The sequence below is a fragment of the Nyctereutes procyonoides genome, unplaced genomic scaffold (genome assembly GCF_905146905.1).
Source record: "Nyctereutes procyonoides isolate TBG_1078 unplaced genomic scaffold, NYPRO_anot_genome, whole genome shotgun sequence".
Classification (NCBI taxonomy): domain Eukaryota; kingdom Metazoa; phylum Chordata; class Mammalia; order Carnivora; family Canidae; genus Nyctereutes; species Nyctereutes procyonoides.
The window spans coordinates 39,360,920-39,380,163 of NW_026575052.1; the positions used below are offsets into that span (position 1 = coordinate 39,360,920).

Genomic DNA, 19,244 nt, shown 5'->3' on the forward strand with positions numbered 1-19,244 from the left:
TACCAAAGGGAAAAGAGAAGCTTTTAATCCTTTCTGGAACAAAGCAGAATTAAATATTCATTAGAAGAAGGAATAGCAGAATTATAGGTAAATAATGAAATTCCCCTGGAATCTGTCTTTTAAAGAAGTTGGAGGGAATCGTTAACATATGTTTACTTAGCTCCTACCTGCGGGGCAGTCCCAGGGACACAGTTGCCCCAGGGCCCAGAAGTTCACAGCCCAGGAGAACACTGAGCATACTACTCTCATTTTATTCATAGCGCTCCTTCTGAGAGAAAGAGAGACTACAATATGCCTTAGGCCCTAGATAAGAAACAAATTAAAGAAGTACAGAATACTTGCCACTCACCATACACCCCTTTGACATGTTTATTTCCATTTATTCATAACCCTCACCAGATACCAGATAACCATAACCCTCACCATATCTCACCAGATAACCCATAGCATTATCTTTTTTCACTGCCTTATTTATTAGTTCTCAGATAATCTGAAGGAGAATGGATCTGAGCTTTTTTTTTTTTTTTTTTTTTTTTTTTCACAAACCTGTAGAAGGTTCGTGTTAAATTCCAGGGAAACTATGGACAGATCTTTTTTTAGCTAGTGTTGACATTCCCAGTAAAGACAAAAAGTTTCCTGACTGAGTGTGAAAAGTATGGAATGACGCAGCAGTCTAAAAACTATGTTGAAAGGATGAGTAAGTTCTAGAGATCTGCTGTGCTTGTGCCTAGAGTTAACAATACTGAGTTGGTTGAAAATTTAAGATGATAGAGCTCATATTATGTGTTATTACCTGCCCTCCCCCGACACATATCCAAAACCAACAGACTGAGGGAAGGTTGGGAGGTGATGGTTATGTCTATTACCTTGATTGTGGTGATAGTTTCATGGATGTATGTGTATGTCTAAACTCATCAAAGTGAATACATCAAATATATGCATATTATGTGTACCAATTATACCACCATAAAGTTGGTTGTTTTTGTTTGTTTGTTTTTAAGCTGTGGTTATGATATATGCCAATTTCTTGGATTTGAGAAAAAGGAGGATTTGAGGGGAAAATTCATGACACTCTCTCTCTGGCTCCAATCTTTCCTCCCCAAATCCTTGTGCAAATAGAATGAAGTATTAATTTTTCTAAAATTCTTCTTTCATTATTCCATTCCCCTGCTCAGAAATTTTTGATGACATTTCACTTCTAAATGGAACAAAGTTCCCCACTCCTAACATAACCTTCAAAGTTTTTCACTGTCCAGTTTCAGCCTTTCTTTCTTACCTTTTCCTAGCTATCACTGCCTATAAAAACCTCCCCTCTGAATGCCATTGATTTAACCATTTTAACCATGTGTCTTGTGTCCTCATGCACTGGATATATCTTGGTAAAGAGCAGCAGCTGCTTATACCTGTTATTGGACAATAGCAGTCATAGTGTTTGATAAATAGTTGATTAATATATATTAATATTTATCTCCTGTGGCTGTTAGATCTGTGAGTTCATCCCCTGGAAAATATATACTGGACCCCTACCACTAACACCGGCATGCAGCCATGAAAACAGCAGAGTCTCTTCTTTGTGTGTGCATGTGCAGGTGCACATGTGTGTAACTTTGTTTTTTTGTGGGGGAGATAAGCAATGTAAAATACACAAACATATACAAAATAACCATGTCATGATGATAAGTTCTATCAAAATAAATCATGCAGAGGAAAAAAATAGGGTGATGGCCATGCTATTTTAGATCGAATAGTCAGAAAAGGTAGCCCTCTGTATTAAAATGACATTTGGATCTTAACAAAATGAAAGAACTATGCAGATATATGAAGGAAGAACATTTCAGGAAGGGAAATAGCAAGTGCAAAAGTCCTGAGGTAGGATCAGGTACCTTAGGCTCAAGGATTAAGAAAAAGACCAATTAAAAAAAAAAAAAAGCCAAAATACAGTATGGGTTGAATCAAGTAAGCAAGAGGGAGAGAAGAAGGAAAAAAAGATAAAGGAAAAGAAAGGGCTTTGATAAGCCATGGTAAAGAGTTGGGGTTTTATCCCAAGTAAAGTGGGAAACTAGTAGAAGATTTTGAGAGGAGAAGTGATACACCTTTTCAAAGAGCCATTCAGTCTTCTGGTACTCTGGTAAGAATGGACTTGGAGCCAGGGCAGAAGCAAGGGAAATGGTTAAGAAGCCACTGCAATAATTTGGACAAGAGACAGTGGTGACCTGGACCAGGGTGGTGGCAGGGGAATTGGTAAGAAGTGACCAGATTCTGCCCTTAATTTGAAAATTGAGCTGACAGTATTTGATGATGGAATTTCATATGGAACAAATGAGCCAAAGATGTTTCAAGGACATTTGCCTGAAAAAATTAAAAACTTGTGCTTTCATTTGCTGAGTCGAGGAAAGACAAGGGAAGAGTGGGTCTAGTGATGGGGTGATGGAAACATGAACTAAAAATTCCGTTTCAGCATCTTAAGTATGAGCGTTCTATTTGTGGCAGATGCTTCAAGCCCCACTCCGTTTCTTACTGACCTACCCCAGAGCTCACTTGCGTGTGTGATGGCCATTTCTATGCGCCAAGTCACATTCTCATCTGAGGCACCCAGACACCTCCTCCAGTACAAAGGAGTTTGCTAGACTGTGTGTGGGCCTCCTAGAAGGCCTTGTGACCAGGAGTAACCTGCACATATTGAAGGACTGGGAAATATTTATACACCCCAACTTCCACATTTTGCAGAGGTACAATGCCCCTTCAAAGGTTCCCCAGAAGATTGAGCTCCATTTACGCACACTTCATTTACTTTATTCTCTTCCTGTTGCCCTAACTTCCTTTCCAAATTAAGAACCCATGCCAAGACCTTGCAGGGTCAGCCTGAGAGGAATTTACCTTAACACTACCAGAGATCCAAGAAGGAGGTGGAAATACTCTTTTGGACATCAGGGAAAATGTCAGGGATAGAGACAGAACTGGGAAAGATTACTCTTTTACAAGCCTATTTGAAAGCCTGTTGCCCAAGATCTGAATAGGGATAGGTTCCTACACATACTTGTTCTTTCCTCTGTGCCTCATTTCTCTTTTCCACGTGGACACACTGATACCCATCAAGGAACAGTCTGAACTTTTAGCAGAGGCTCCAGCAGATTTTCTAGATAGTAGTAGTTTAAATAGTGAGGACAATTTGATTGCAGCTAAGGAGTTCTTGAGGACTTGTCTTGGATCTGCATTTGCATAGGAAGCACATTGTTTTTACTTTCCCTATATGTTTATTTGGGGTGGTTTTAGAAAAACAGTAGGAGATTATGGAGGACTGCCTAATGCCATGCTTTGGTTGTTATCATTGCTTTTTAATCGTGGTTTGTACTCTACTCATACTTTTTCACTACCTTGGCTCAGGGCTCAGAAGCATGACTTGTATGCCATTGTGTAGCCAGCAATAGACAACATGAAGACTGTACTCCCTTCCAATCGTTTAACTGAATCTGACAACAAATATCTCTCTCATATTTTGACTCAAAGCACAATTCCTCTTGCATACATTGTATCACATTTCAGAGTAATTTCCTTTTTCTGGAAACATCCAGAATTTGATTCTTTCTGATGAGCCATTATTCAGATAATTGTAAATTAGTGGAATCAATTATATGAATGAGATTTTTTATTCTAACTAAAGAGTTAATCCCAACACCTAAAAATACCCCCATTTTCACATTACTAAAATGGTAATATTCTTATCAGTGGCTCTCACATGAAGTTTCAGGTGACTAATACATTTCCAGATGGTACTCATAACCATACTAACATTTTATAAAAAAATGATTCTATATTTCTAAGATAAATAGGCAATCTGTGATTTTTAAATGTATTCCCCAATTTTTCGTACTCCATTTTCTTTTGTGAGATTGAGAAACAGAGCAAAAGAGCAAGTTTCTGAAGTCATAGGGGCAATGTCATTTCCTATTTTAAGAAGCTATTTTTAAAGCACCCATTAAAAAAACAGAACCATGTGAAATATTTATGTACACCTTTAATAACAGAGATGTAGGAGACCGAGTCTGCATCGCCTGTGTGCACATGTGTGTCTTCTATAAGGTTTGGAAGTCGGTCATCAGATGATGAAGGCCAAGCAGATGCTTTTATGGCTAGTTGAAGTTCTTGGCTCTTTCTCTGGGTGAAGGCACAATCATAAGAACCTCTCTTCACAAGGGGGCACTGTACAAACACCTAGCTCTTTTCATAGAAGAGCACTTTCTCACAGACTGGTATGAAGCGCCTCTGTGAATCTTTTAAGAGTTCCACATCATTCTTTCTGCTTTTTCCTGGCCCTGGCTCTTCTACCACTAGGGGGCAGACTGCTCTGTCCTCTCTAGTGAAATATCTGCAGCTGGCATCACACTGTTTCTAATTCGATTTTAAATCATAGCATCATAGGTGTTAAATGATGTGTGTGCTCATGTAGCTTTCCAGCACTTCTCTCTCTGACCCTATAACATCTCAGCAATGTGTAAATTATAAGACATACTTAACATAAATTCAAAAGTTTTTATTCATGGACCTTTGGTTGAAATCTAATCAAACTAAAACAAAACAAAACAAAACCCCTGCTGGGGAAAAAAGTGATTTGACTACCTGAGTTTTTGGTAACTTGTATTCAGTTTTATATTATTATAAAAATAATTTCTATCTGTAGTAGAAAATCTGGACACTACAGAAAAGAAAGTTTAAAAATGCCACTGATCCTAATACCCAGCCAAAACACTGTCAATACTTTGGTGTATATTTTAATTAATTGGATTTAATTGTAAAATGCTTTTCATGAGTGATTTGAGTCAATTTAGTATTAGCAATTTCATAATGCACTTCTCTTTTATTGAAATATAATTGATATATAACATTGTGGAAATTTAAGGTGGCCAGCATGTTGATTTGATAAATTTATATATTGCATCTGAAAAATTATGATGATGAAAACACTGCCTAACAAAGTATATGGGTATGTTTAAAACAGTGATTAAGGAAAATTTGTAGCCTTTGCTGTAAGCTGAAAATAATGGTCTCCTAAAGATATGTTTACTTCCTATTGCTAATATTGCCTATATGGCAAAAGAGATGATTTAATTAAGGATCTTGAGAGAAGAAGTTTATCCTGGATTATCCAGAGATGCCCCAAATAACATCACATACATGTTTATGAGAGAGCAACATAGGGAGACAGACGCAGAAAAGGTGATGTGAAGACAGAGGCAGAGACTGCAGTATGTAACCATAAGCCAAGGAATACCAGCCATCACTAGAAACCAGAAGAGGCACAGAATAGATTCTCCCCTAGAGCCTCATAGGGAGTACAGTCCTGCCTACATCTTAATTTGGGGCTTCTGGCACTTAGAACTCAGAGTGAATTTCTGCAATTGTGAGCTACTAACACTGTGGTAATTTATTACAATAACCCTACAGCCTTAAAGACCAATATTAGCAACAATTTTAAAATAAAAATAAATGAATTAAATTCCCATTCAAAAAGTTAGAAAAAGACTACTAACGCACATCCAAAATAAAGCAAAATAAAAGAAAGAACAGAAATAAATGCAGAAGCCAGTGAGATGGAAAACAGAAAAATAATAGACCAAACTGGTCAAAAATCCTATTCTTGGGGCACTTGGGTAGCTCAGTGGTGACCATCTGCTCAAGCTGTGATCCCGGGGTCCTGGGATCAAGTCCCACATTGGGCTTCCCACAGGGAACCTGCTTCTTCCTCTGCCTTTGTCTCTGCCTGTCTCTGTATGTCTCTCATGAATAAATTAATAAAATCTTTAAAAATAAAAAAATAAAAAAAATAAAATTTATATATTGCAGTATGATGACATTATAGCATTAGTTAAAACCTCTATCCCTTCACATAATTACCAATTTCTATGTGTGTTGGGAGTCATTAAGATTCAGTCAATTAGCTAGTTTGATGGTCATAATACAATATTGTTGTCTGTAATCAATATGCTGTAATTAGATCTCCAGGACTTAACAAGTGGTTGCAAGTTTGTACCCTTCAATCACATCTTCCCTAATCCCCCCCCCCCCCAGCTTCTGGTAGCCCCCATTTTACGCTCTGTTTTGATGAGTTTGACTCCTTTAGATTCCGCATAGAAGTGATATCCTACAGTATTTGTCTTTTCTCTGGCTTATCCCACTTAGCAGAATATCTGCAAGGTCCATCTATGTTGTCACAAATGGTGGTTATTTCCTTCTTTCCCAGGGCTGAATAATATCCTCTTGTGTGTACTTACTACTTCATAATGTACACATTAACAAAGTATTAACACTAACATCTTGGAAAAGCTGCTCATGCTTTTTATAGCTATATTTGCTAGTCTCACTGAACTGCTGTAATGAGGTGGTATTAGAGTTGAAAATGCACATCCTCGAAGGTACCTGAAAAGTTGATCGTCTAGATCTGAGATGTTCCACAGTCCCTGGAACAACTGAGAGCCCCAGCTTTGGACAAGACTCTGCAATACCTGCTCCTTGGATTCCTTTTCAAGTATCAACTCTAAACATGAGCTGAGGGTATTCAGTACTTATTTGTGTAAGTTCTTCAGCACCGTGGAGACTAAAATTAGGTTTCCTCCGTCACTCTTGTGATGCCATTTGAACTTGATCTGCCTGTCAAATAGGTGAGAAGGTAGCAAGCTGACTTTCCATAAACATGTCAGAATAGTAGGTGAAAAACAGATTCATTGATTTTGGGATTTCCTATTTCATTTATTACTGAAATAGACTCTCTTTCTTGAACTTAACAAACTAGACTTAACTTTTATATAATATTCATTTAAAAATAAGTGGTGTCTGGGTGGCTCAGTCAGTTAAACCAACTCTTGGTTTCGGCTCAGGTCATGAGTTCAGGGTCATAGGGTGAAGCCCCAAGTGGGGCTTCGTGCTCAGTGCAGAGTCTACAGAAGATTCTTTCTCTGCCTCTCCCTCTGCCCCTTCTCCCACTCATTTCCATATGTGCGTGTGCTTGCTCTCTCTCTCTCTCTAATAAATGAATGAATAAAATCTTTAAATATCTGTATATAACAAAAGGAAACAAAAAATTGAACTCGCAGAAAAACTAGAAAGTTCATATTTATTAAAGCACCTGATTTACAGATTTTATAGTATATTTTGTGTAATATCAATAATAGGAATATTCCTAATTATCCCATTCCTTACCACTTGACTGAACTCATAATTTACTAAGAATTACTGTGTATGAAACAATTCCAAAAATGTATTATCTTGGATTATACTGAAAAAAAAAAAAAACCCTCATGGTTGACTGTTTTACCACTTAATTTTGATTTTGATAATTCAAAATCTTAACATTTACTTTTTATCATTAACTTATTTTTGTTAGTAAGATTTAGGAATTCAAATTTACCATGTTCTTTATATTGTATAGGAAAAAACCCCCATATTGTCTGCCTGTACAAAGTCCACCCTTTAAAATAGACTGAATATTAAAGCATAGAGACTTATAATTTAGGTTTAACATAATAAACAATCTGTAAATATTATTCAGGTGTATTGTAACAGTACAGTTCTCATTGTTCAAGCCCAATATGATAATTTCCTAGTAAGAAATAGTCTTTTAAATGTTACCAGCATGGGGCCCCTGGGTGGCTCAGTGATTGAGGATCTGCCTTCAGCTCAGGTCCTTATCCCAGGGTTCTGGGATTGTATCCCACATTGGACTCCCCATAGGGAGTCTGCTTATCCCTCTTACTATGTCTCTGCCTCTCTCTGTATGTCTCTCATGAATAAATAAATAAAATATTTTTTAAATGTTACCAGCATAATCTAAGTGGCTGATACCCAGGTGTTCACTGTGAAATTCTTTCAACTTTTATGTATTTTTGGAAATTTTCATAAAACTATTTTGGAAAAAAATCTCTTTGATATGGCATGAACCATATTCTACGTATTTTTCTGAAACAAATTTTATGTGCCCCACCAGGTTTTTGTTTTAAACATCTGTAATTCAGCTCATTCTGGATCACTAAAGGGCTGATTGGCCTATTTACAGCATGTTTATTTTTCTCTTTATTTGTAAAAGATGGCAAGGAACAGTTTGTCAGTTTTAATCTTGTGAGCACTATTGGTACATTTTATTGAAAGAACGTTTACCACCATAGGATTCAGAAATGTTTTTATGAGGTGAGATTTTTCCTGGTTGCAAGCCTCTCTAAAGAGGGACCATGTTCCATTTTCTTTTGTATTCCCACCACCTAGCACTGATTTAGACCCTCATTTGGCACTAGCCATGAAACAAGAACTTCTTTATAAATGCGTCTCTCCTGCAGCCCTCCCATTTTCATATGATACTATGAATTGACTGTCAGAGAAGTGTTTCCCCTGGGCCTGCTGCTGAGAAAAGTGTTTTACCAAAAATATCTCATTTGATTTGTTTTTAATGTTGATCATCTGAAAAGTCACCTTCTCCTTAATTGTATTTATTTTTTTTTCATAAACAAGACCTCAAGCCATTTTCCACTTCTATAAATATTTTATATTCCTTTTTTCCTGCTTCCTTGACACTTTTAAAAAATGTAAACCCAGTCCAATTTCTTATAAGGCTGGAGTTTTAGTCCTTGGTTCATTCAGTTCTGTTATCTGTTTGGGCATGATTGTCTTCACCATTATCGTTAGCATGCATATAGCATAGTACTTGGCACATAATAGATGCCTAATATGTATTTATCAGTAGATGAGAGGGAAGTAGGAAGAGAGGGAGGGAAGGAAGGAAGAGAGTAAGAGTTGTCTGTTGTAAAATTTCACAGGGAAACTAGTTTACTAGACTATATCTTTTAGGATTTTGTGATTTGGTTAAGTTCACTCTTTGAATATCAAGAAAAATACTTGCTGCCCCAAAGCATTTCAGTATCTGGTATTCAATACTGCTTTAAAAACCCATGGCTATGGTTTTGTTTCTTTGACTGCAGTTTATTTTATTTCAAATGTAAATTCAGTCCCTTAAGAGTTACATACTTATATATCAAACTAATATAGGTACAATTCAAGTCAGCATTTGAATAAGAATTTGCTATAGATTATTTTACTTGATATCCTCTGACCAATGAAATAAAACTGTGTTTTCTCCAATTTACATTTTTTAAAGATTTTTTAAAAAAATTATTCATGAGAGAGAGAGAGGGGAGAGAGAAGCAGAGACACAGGCAGAGGGAGAAGCAGCCTCCATGCTGGGAGAGCCCGACTTGGGACTCCAGGATCAGGCCCTGGGCTGAAGGCTGTGCTAAACCACTGAACCACCCAGGTTGCCTTCCAATTTACATTTTAAAGGCAGTGCATTTAATAGAGGAAGTCCCTGATTTAACAATGGCTTATTTTTGGGTGGAGGGAATGGGGTAACTGGGTGATGGACTTTAAGGAGGGCATGGGGTGTAATGAGCACTGGGTGTTATATAAGACTCATGAATCACTGACCTCTATCTCTGAAACCAATAATACATAATATGTTATTTAATTGAATTTAAATTTTAGGAAAAAGAAACAAAAAAGAAATGGCTTATTTTCCAAAATTTAGGGGTAAGCTAAAGTTTCAATCAAGGCTCATGGTTTACCACTTACCAAATTTGGGAAAGTCACTTAACTCCACTAAACAGATAGAAGTAAAATCAGTGAGCGCAGTGGAAGCAAGGGTCAGAATATGTCCTATTATTTTATGAATGCCCTAATTGTAGAAATGTCTGTCATAAATTTCTTGGGTGATCTTGAGGGAGAGCTAAAAAATGGCACCTTAAGTTTTTTGCATCCTGTTAGAAAATAAAACCAAAAAGCATAAATAGTTCGTTGTCTTTCACTGTTACTGAAAAACCCAGATTCCTATTTCAGCCCCTAGTGAATTGCTGCCATTGGTTAGACAGACTGCAAAGTATCTCTGTTTCTGTTGATATGAAACATACAGAGGAAAAAAGAAAGCACAGTGCATTCAGAAACACTGACGTTGTCTCTTTTCCTCAAGCCTTGCCATCCTCTGCCGGCCGCCTCTCTCTCTGCACCCCAAGACTCAGGTTATCACAGCTGAGCTGCCGCAGCCCTGTCCTCAGCCTCGGTCCCCAGGCCTTAGAATTAGGAATCTAAAGAATTTGGGGAAACCACTGTAGGGAGAAGATTCGAGACAGGCAACACTGACTCAGACACATGTCTCCATCATGTATTAGTTTTGTGATGTGAGCCAAGCTACTTAACCTTTGCGAGCCTCAGGGTTCTCAACCATAAAATGGCAACCATAGAGGCGCCAGGGTGGCGCAGTCAATGGAACGTTGGGCTCTTGGTTTGGGCGCAGGTCATGATCTCAGGGTCGTGAGATGGAGCCCTGCCTGGGGCTCTGCGCTCAGTGAGGAGTCTGCTTGGGATTCACTCTCACCCTCTCCCTGCTCCAATTCTCTCTAGAATGAATATAGAAATCTTTAAAAAAAAAAATCACAACAATAATGTCTACCTGAGAGCTGATTAAGATTAAACGAGGTTGGGATCCCTGGGTGGCTCAGCAGTTTGACACCCACCTTTAGCCCAGGGTGTGATCCTGGAGACCCGGGTCGAGTCCCACGTCGGGCTCCCTGCATGGAGCCTGCTTCTCCCTCTGCCTGTGTCTCTGCCTCTCTCTCTCTCTCTCTGTCGTGAATAAATAAATAATCTTAAAAACATAAGATTAAGATTAAATGAGGTTATGTAACTATTGTACATATTGCCTGTTCCTTCTGTGAAAATCTGAAACTCTATGACTCCCCTCTCCAGAGAAAGGGAGCTGCCCTCATTCATTCCTTTATTGGTTGTATTCTAGGCCTCTGTTGGCGAAGAGTGTAGGTTTTATACCTGGAAGACCCCAATCTTAATCTCAGATCCTCTGCTCCTTGGCTGTATGATCATGGGGACAAGTTACCTCAACTCTCTAAGCCTGTTTTTCTTCTGTCATAAAACAGAATAAAAATAGACTACGCTCATAATACTATGGGGATAATATAAGGTATGTCAAGCCCTTATCACAGAATAAATACCAAATTAGTACTTGGTAACAATCATAGTAAAATAAGGAATTACAAAAGGAGACCCTGAGCTTGTGGTAACATTTGCTTCACAGACTCAGCCATCACAGGAGGAGCATCAGGGTGAAGAAAGGGGATTTGAGGGTAACAGGAGTGACAGTAAGTACCCAGGAATGGGAAAGTTTATGAATGCTGGCTCCAATAAATGGATATCCAGATTTAGCAAGATATTGAACACTGTCATGGAAAAACTTCACAGTGCCAAATTTGAACACATGAGATTGTTGTTATTTAGAGATTCTTGGTATTTGGGGTCTCTTTCTTTCTCCCCAGAGAGCGATTTAGTTTCTCAGTCTGGTAATTTCATCACTGCTTTCGCTTGTTTGTTAACATAGTTTTAAAAAGCTGAAAAGAGGCCATTTCTGCCCTTATTTGGTGTGTGGTCACCAATGAAAGCAGCATGAATTGGAGTCAGTGTTGCAAATGCTTTTTCAGTTAAATAACCTGTCTGCAGGATCCCTTAAGTTATAAATAAATAAATAAATAAATAAATAAATAAATAAATAAATAAATAAATAAATAAATAAATGGAAATGTTTCTATATTTAGGTGAAGCCCAGGATTTTGAACAATTGTGAAAATTCCATTAGCTAATCTTAACAGAATTCCTTGCCCCTTAATTATTTATTTATTCACTTATTTTTATTTCTAGTAAACAGAACCAGTAGAGGGGTTTCATCCTGCAAATAAAACATAAAGATTTTGTTAAAGGACTGCCTTGTAAGATATAATGGCTTCATATGCTGTCCTTTTACACTTAGGATGAAAAGATTTCAAATAGATAAAAAAAATTATCACCCATCAAAATTGAAGATTGATACCCCTTTTGCAACTGGTAAAATGGTATTCCTACTTACCATGTTTATGAGGTGACCCATTTTACAGTAGAGTTTTCAACACTGAAAATGTTTCTAACAGTAAAATAATAATTTTCCTAGCTGATCAGAAAGCTTGACATTGTCAGTAGTAGCGCTTCAAACATTCTGTGGTCTTTTCAAAAAACTTTGATGTAAATTACCCTATTCATTCCTCTCAAAACCTCTTTGCAGTAGTTCTTATTTGGATAAGTGAGGCCCTGAAACTTAGCAAGGTCAAGCAGCAGTGCTCAACGTCACGTCAGGTGGCAAGTTTATGACATGACTGTTGCTGTAATACCCTCTGTATCAGGACTGTTCTGCATATTTGCTCAGTGATGCTTCATCAAAAACCAAACCAAAACAACAACAACAAAAAACCCTAGTCTGAGGACAGGCCTATAATTCATATGGTCATAACAATGACAGTGTATTTTTTTTCTGGTTTTATTATTTTATTCATTTATTTGTTGCTACAGTTATGGCTTTGTCGGAGGGAACATGCAAGGAAAGAGAAAATAAGTTAAGTCCTACCACAGCAAGATGTTTTGCCCTTATTTGGGAACACAAAAGAATGTAATACAGGTGATGCATCTTCTTGTCAAGGGGCCCTGTGGTTATTGGTTTTTTCATTCATTAAACAAACATCTGTGACTTACTTTCTAGGTCATTTGCTAGGCACTGAGCATCCAGTGGGAAAGCAAACATAGTCAATGTCCTTTAGATGGCCAGGTCCATCAGGGAAGCCAGATATTGAATAAGTAGTGATTACAAATGTGCTGACAGTGACAAAGAAGTGCAGAGTGCTGTGGAGACTTGTCTGGGAAAGCAGGGAAGGCTCTTGGAGGAAGGAGCTTTCAAAATGAAATTCTATAATCTACCTTTCACTTATCAGTTAATACCTAAGGAGAGGTATTTTGTTTTTGTTTTTTCCATCTGCATTTATGAATACAATATTGGAAAAGAAAAATGTTTTCTGACTTTTAAAAACTTCATACATAGAAATGGGGCAATTAAGCAATCATTGACCCCAGAAGACTTTTACATACATTAAAAACATTACTTAGCTTTTTTTTATTTCAAGTGATTAGCTTATATTAATTCCACATTTTAAAACTATTTTGACTCTAAAATATTTCCTGTTGACTACTTAGAAAAATGTCTTAGAACTTTACCAGTCATCCAGTAGATGCTTAATAAACATAAAATGTATTTCCCTTACTGCTCATTTTTTCCTCCCTCACTTCTTTCCTTCAACCCCCATTTACCAAGTATTTAGAAGGAACTCAGTGCTTTTTTGGTTAGAAAGAGTTTTTACCTAATTACCTTCTGAATTGCTAAAAAGAATCCTAACATACTCTAAGGTAGATGGGAACCTTAAGTATATAGCAAAGCATTTGGATTCACAATCTAGTTTTATTTATTTTTTATTCTGATATTTAATCATGCTTCTTGTCAGTTTTATTCCATGTCTTAATAATATGAGCTCTTTAACTGCATTTTATTTCTGTTTGTGTCCTGAGACATAAATGAATAAAGAATGTCTTTGTAGCAGCTTAAAATACAGAGAATGCTTTCCTAATGCTTTCTAGACTATGGGTCCTATCAGAACTGTTAGCAATCTGGTAGTGTTACAACTTATAATTGTCTTCCATTTTACAACACAGAAAAACTGACCTCTAAATCAAGTAGGCACAAGTAAGGTTTAGAATGACTATTTGGAAGCAAATTAAGAAAAAGATTAGTGTTATTTTGCAGCATTTACATTTAAAGTAATGATCAATAGCTAAGGGGTGCCTGGGTGGCTCAGTCAGTTAAACCACTGACTCTTGATTTCAGCTCAGGTCATGATCTCACCATCATGAGACAGAGCCTGAATTGGGCTCCATGCTAAGTGGGGAGTCTGCTTGAGAATCTATCTTCCTCTCCTTCTGCCCCTACCCTGCTTGCGCTCTCTCTCTCTCTCTCTCTCTCTCTCTCTCTCAAATAAATAAATATATCTTTAAATAAAATAATTGATGGGCACCTGGGTTGCTCAGTTGGTTAAGCATCTGCCTTCAGCTCAGTTCATGATCTTGGAGTCCCAGGATCAAGCCCCACACTGAGCTCCCTGCTCAGTGGAGAGCCTGCTTTTCCCTTTCCTTCTGCCTCTAACTCTCTCAAATAAATACATAAATTTTTAAAAATAATTATAACTGATAATTGATTTTGCTAATGCATGAGTGTAGTAACAACCCCAGTTACTGATACTGTATGAATACTAATTTACAAAGTGTGCAAGTCTGGTTGTTAACTTTCCTTTTGGCACACTCTTTCCCAATTGATCGCTGTGAAAATAGAATTCTCACAGTGACACTCCAGAGGCAACCAATAAATGAACATGAAATGTGATTATTTGCTCCCAAATTAACTTCTGCTGCTTTCAAGTCTGTGACCAGCCTCAGTTTCAAAATACAGCTTGGTCCCAGGCCTATCTCTGCCTGTGCGGGTTTCCTGAGGCAGTGTGTTTCACCATAACGCAACTCCACTCATGTAACTCTGTGTTTCTCTAAAGTTCAGCTGACCAACCCCCACCTGTCAGAATAGTGCCTTGGTGTGAGCAAATGTCTATGTGGGGTGTGTTTAAATTCTTCCACTTTTAAATGTGGGACTTCCAGTTTGATTCATAGTAGCAATCTCCTATAAAGGAAATGCTGAGTTTCTGTGTCAGACACCAAACCCCAAACTTGCCACTTTTAACATCTGGAATCTTGGAACCAAAATCCCAGAAATATTCAAGAGTCAAATAAGATACCTTATTTAGAGCTGCAGAGCCTAAGATCTACATTATTGGGAGGAGGTGGGCATATTGTTGAACTTTTAGGAAGGTTAGGAATTATTGGATAACAGTTTGGTGGAGGCAAAGTTTAGATTTCAGAATCTGTTTTTCCTGGGGGTGTAAATTTAGTTTCCAACTTGTAGAAGATTTTGTCTCGGGGATGGAACTTCTCTGCCACTGAATCCCGTTTCTACTAATATTCTTACGGGTAAATAAGTGTTTAACAATGACATATTAATTGCCTTATTTCCTTTTCTACCCTTTAGTGCATGTGCAGTGAAAGTTATAAACAACTGTTCTTTTTTATTTTTATTTTTTTATAAACAACTGTTTAAAACATAAATGGCAGCAAAGGTTCATCCTAGCAAACAACTTACTTAATTTTTATTTTTTGCCAGTTGTCTAAATTCTCATGTCGATGAAGTACTAGCCAGTCCTTCCAAAGAATATTAGCATTTATACTTAAAATCAAGTCTTAATTTTACTTATGATTAATGTCAGAAATAAGTAGCTTATTTCTGCGACCTTGCTGAAGCCTGGTAACCTACGAGGGGATTATGTATAACTGTTCAGAAAAAAATGAAAAGGAGGCAATGAGTAATTATTTAAGGAAGAAATAACAGTAACATTGGAAGATTCTTCTTGTGCCCATATACAATTTCACATTAGGAAAAAATGACCAGATTATCCATTTCTTTCATCATAATTTTACATATACATTTATGTTTTTAATTTTTTTTTTCATTTATTTGAGGGGTAGAGAACCTGAACTGGGGGACAAAAGGAGAGAAACAAGCAGATTCCCCACTAAGCTGGGAACCTGATTCAGGACTTGATCCCAGGACCCTGAGATCAGGACCTGAGCCAATGTCAGACTCTGAACCAACTGAGCCACCCAAGCACCACTTATATTTACATTGTTTTATCCCACTGAAGGATTCCAGTTGTCCAATGTCAAGAATCAAGGGAGAAAAGAAGGAAGAAATACCTTGGCAGTAATGAAAAAGACAGCTTTGCATCTCCTTCATTGTATATTTCTTTTAGAAAAAGTTGGACATCCTACAGTGTTTTCATTCTGCATTATTATTACGCCCTAATATGTTATCAGTCAGATATCAGTTAACATAACATTCTTTTCAACATATAAATTGGAGTGGAGACAAAGACAAATGTTAGCTCAGATGCCTATGATTGGTTCCAGCCTGCTCCGGGTGATAGGGTCCATCTTGCCATGACTAATATAATCAGGATAACAAAGCAAGTCATATGTTTTTGCTTACAAAGTCATATGCCTGGACTGCAGCTTTTATTTTCTGGAAACACTGAGGCTATTTCACCTGTAAAATGTAAAATGGCACCGGTTAGAAGGAGAGCTCTGTCCTGTGTGGAAGGTGAAAGGAGTTCATCTTGGCTCATACCACCTCTCTTGCTCTTCTGCCCCTCTGTGTGTCCATCCTCACCCCCCTACCCCCCTCCAACGCCCACTATCCCCCCACCCCACCTGCTCTCAGGGGCATCTTCCTCTCCACTCCCGGTTCTCCTATACTGTCTGACTTCAGTTTCAGATGAAGCCATGTGACTAAACACCCAAGTTGTTTGGCAACTTGCTAACTCTGCAAGGAATGTTTGCATTTTCTCAGAGCTGTCCTGACATGGAAATCAAGTAGTATAAAAGCATGAAATGATTAATAGTGGAATTTCATCTGCCAAAAAGGGCAGACTCATAGGTGTAGACACAGATACTCTCCTGATCTTTCTCAAAGAACACCTGAAAGGTGGCCTCCAATTTTGTTCTTGTGAAATATGGATCTGTGTACAAGAGCAGAAATGTGTGATTTACAAAGCCTTCAAATATTGCTGGTTGCTTTGGAGGGAACCTGTTTGTTTATGAACTCTTGGCTCCTCTGAGTTTGCTGCTGTGTAGAGCCTCACTCACCCACTCTTGGCGCCCATCAGTCAGATAACAAAGAGGTGAAACCATAAAAATGTTTTCTATTACTCATTCACGGAGCCGATATGGGACCTGGCCCATTCTACAGAACCCCTGGTGTGCCAGATGCCACTGGGAAAAGAAGTGCCCTGGTTACTTCCTTGAGTTTTTACAGAAATTACATGAATATTTTGAACCCCTCAAGTATAGGAGGGATAGAAGGAGTGGTGTGGGTCTCAAAATTTGGCAGATAACAGTAACCATCAGTAAACTCAACTGTTGGCCAATTTTGTCCAGTTCAGAGTGGGTTAAATTGACTCTCAGCCCTCCAAGCCTCTCTAATCTTATCCAGGAGAAGTGCAGTTCTGCCTCGGTTTACAGTTGGGGTCACCCGTGGGGCAGTGTTTGGACAGGGACTGAAGGAATTATGCAGCACTGTTAACATTAAATACCACTCCGTGGTGAGGACTCATGACGGCATTGGGGTCCTTTGACTCTTGCGTACAATATCTTGAAATATATGCCTCCCTGAAATGTGCTGGATTCATAAAACATGCGAAGGGCTCTCTTTGGCTTTCATCATTTATTTAATTTAGAAGAAAGTTGTTTTAAGGGATTTATCAGAGAGTGAAGAAATGTTTCTAGGGAACAGAAAATGAACAAGAAAATTGATCTCTGTTGTCAAAGTCATGCATGATAATTCACTCTCCAAGGTGACGCGCCATCTCCTTGAGGGGAAAGCTGCCAAAAGCTTTGAAAGTGATCTGCCTGTTTTCTTCTCACGCTGACTTGCAGGGAGGCGCTGGTATTTCAAGACCATTAAATCCTTGTGGAAGGTTTGCGAATAATGATGCCCATTCCTGTATCTAAGAGAAATTGGAGTAAGGAAAATTGTATTTGGCAGCTAGTTGTGTGAAACATAGCAATCTTTGTTGAATTTCCCCATTGTAAATATGTAATTACTTGGTTTTTTAACAAAGGCTATTTACCTTTTTTTTTTTTTTTAAGATTTTATTTATTTATTCATGAGAGGCACAGAGAGAGAGGCAGAGACACAGGCAGAGGGAGAAGCAGGCTCCATTCAGGGAGCCCGATGTGGGACTCTATCCCGGGCTCTCCAGGATCATGACCTGAGCCGAAGCAGACGCTCAACCACAGAGCCACTCAGGTGCCCCATATTTACCTTTTTGTTGTTGTTGTTTAAACTTCACACTTGATGTACAGGTTCACCCACATTCAATCATACCTTTCATGCTGTGTGGGTGGGGGGGCAGGGTTGTGTAGATTGGTGTGTGTTGTGCTTTTCAGGAGTGGCATGTGACTATGCTGTTTAATCCGGACTATATTTAAAAACAAATTTGTGAGAAAGTGTTTCTTGTGTTATTAATGAGATAAGGTCTGAGTGAAGCAAGCTCTGTCGCAAAGGGCAAGTGCCACGCAGCAGGAAGTCCTGGCCATCCCTTCCACCCCTGCCTCAGCCTGCCTGCCTGCCACCTCCTTGTCAGCACATACCACCACACAGAGGAAATGCCCTCACTCAGCCACAAGTGTCTCCTGCTCAGCGCGGGGCCCTACGGCCCTGGGGCCCTGCACCAACTCTGACTTTCTGCGGTTTCCAGCAACCTGGCACCCTCCTTACAAATGGCTTTTCTTTGGGATCCTCAGAGATTTACAGTGTCAGGACCATCTCCCAGAGCCAAGACAAGATTGCGTTTCTCAAAGTCCTACAGGTATCAGTCTTTACTCTTTGTAGCGAGGAAGAATGATTTTCAGTCAGTCTCTGTAGCCTTGGCACCCACCCCGCCTCCCCCACCGCAATATGCTTTTGCCCTGTGTTGATCTGTTTAACAACTAACATGCGTTATGCTGGTGGTATCTGAAATATGAGTGACAAAAACATGAATCTTAAAAGAGGGCTATTTGGGAACCTGAGCAGTAGCAGGAAGTTGACAAACTGTAAAAGCTGATTTTGAGAGTTAAGTGGTGAACTTAAAAAAAAAAAAAACAGCCTTCCCCTTACTGGCATCTGGAAAATAAGGGTATTAGCATACTGAATAGAGTTAGAATAGCCAACGTTGGTCATGCTAAACTTCCAGTTAACCCCTTAAACGTCAGGAAAGGGGTCTTGCTGGATTTTAAACAGACAATCAAGCAACAACGAGGAAATACTACTATCTTGTTTATAAGGGTTTCCGGGCACATTCACATGGAAAACTGGCAACTATCTCTGTGATCTAGATGGTAAGTCGGCATTTTAATCTTGTCCAGGAGAATTAGATACCATAAAGTCAAAACTGATGTTTTCGTTAATCTTTCATTCCTGAAGATTTCTTGTAGAAATTACATGAAAAATCTCGCCTTCACGATCTCAATAAATTGTCAATGACAACTTTGTTTTACATCTAGGTTAGCGTATTTTAACCAAATAACTAAAAAAAAAGAAAGAAGACAGTGAGAAAGAAATCTTGGATTTCCTTCTTTGCTTGAGAATTCTAGCTATTTACAAGGAAAAGACTGATTCTTCACACTTTTTTGTTGTTATTGTTTCTGATTGG

General features: G+C 38.3%; 1 protein-coding gene across 6 annotated transcripts in view; it reads left to right on the forward strand.

Annotated features, from left to right (window-relative positions):
* Positions 1–19,244, forward strand: part of PDE4D (phosphodiesterase 4D) — a 1,377,381-nt gene that overhangs the window by 1,008,862 nt on the left and 349,275 nt on the right. Inside the window, exon 1 of one of the 6 annotated variants that reach the window (XM_055331398.1) lies at positions 18,221–18,419. The exons of the other annotated variants lie outside the window; for them this stretch is intronic. Coding sequence (XP_055187373.1) covers positions 18,331–18,419 — 89 coding nt within the window. The 5' untranslated portion in view covers positions 18,221–18,330. Of the gene's footprint in view, positions 1–18,220; positions 18,420–19,244 lie in introns of those variants that run through there. 6 annotated transcript variants of the gene reach the window in all.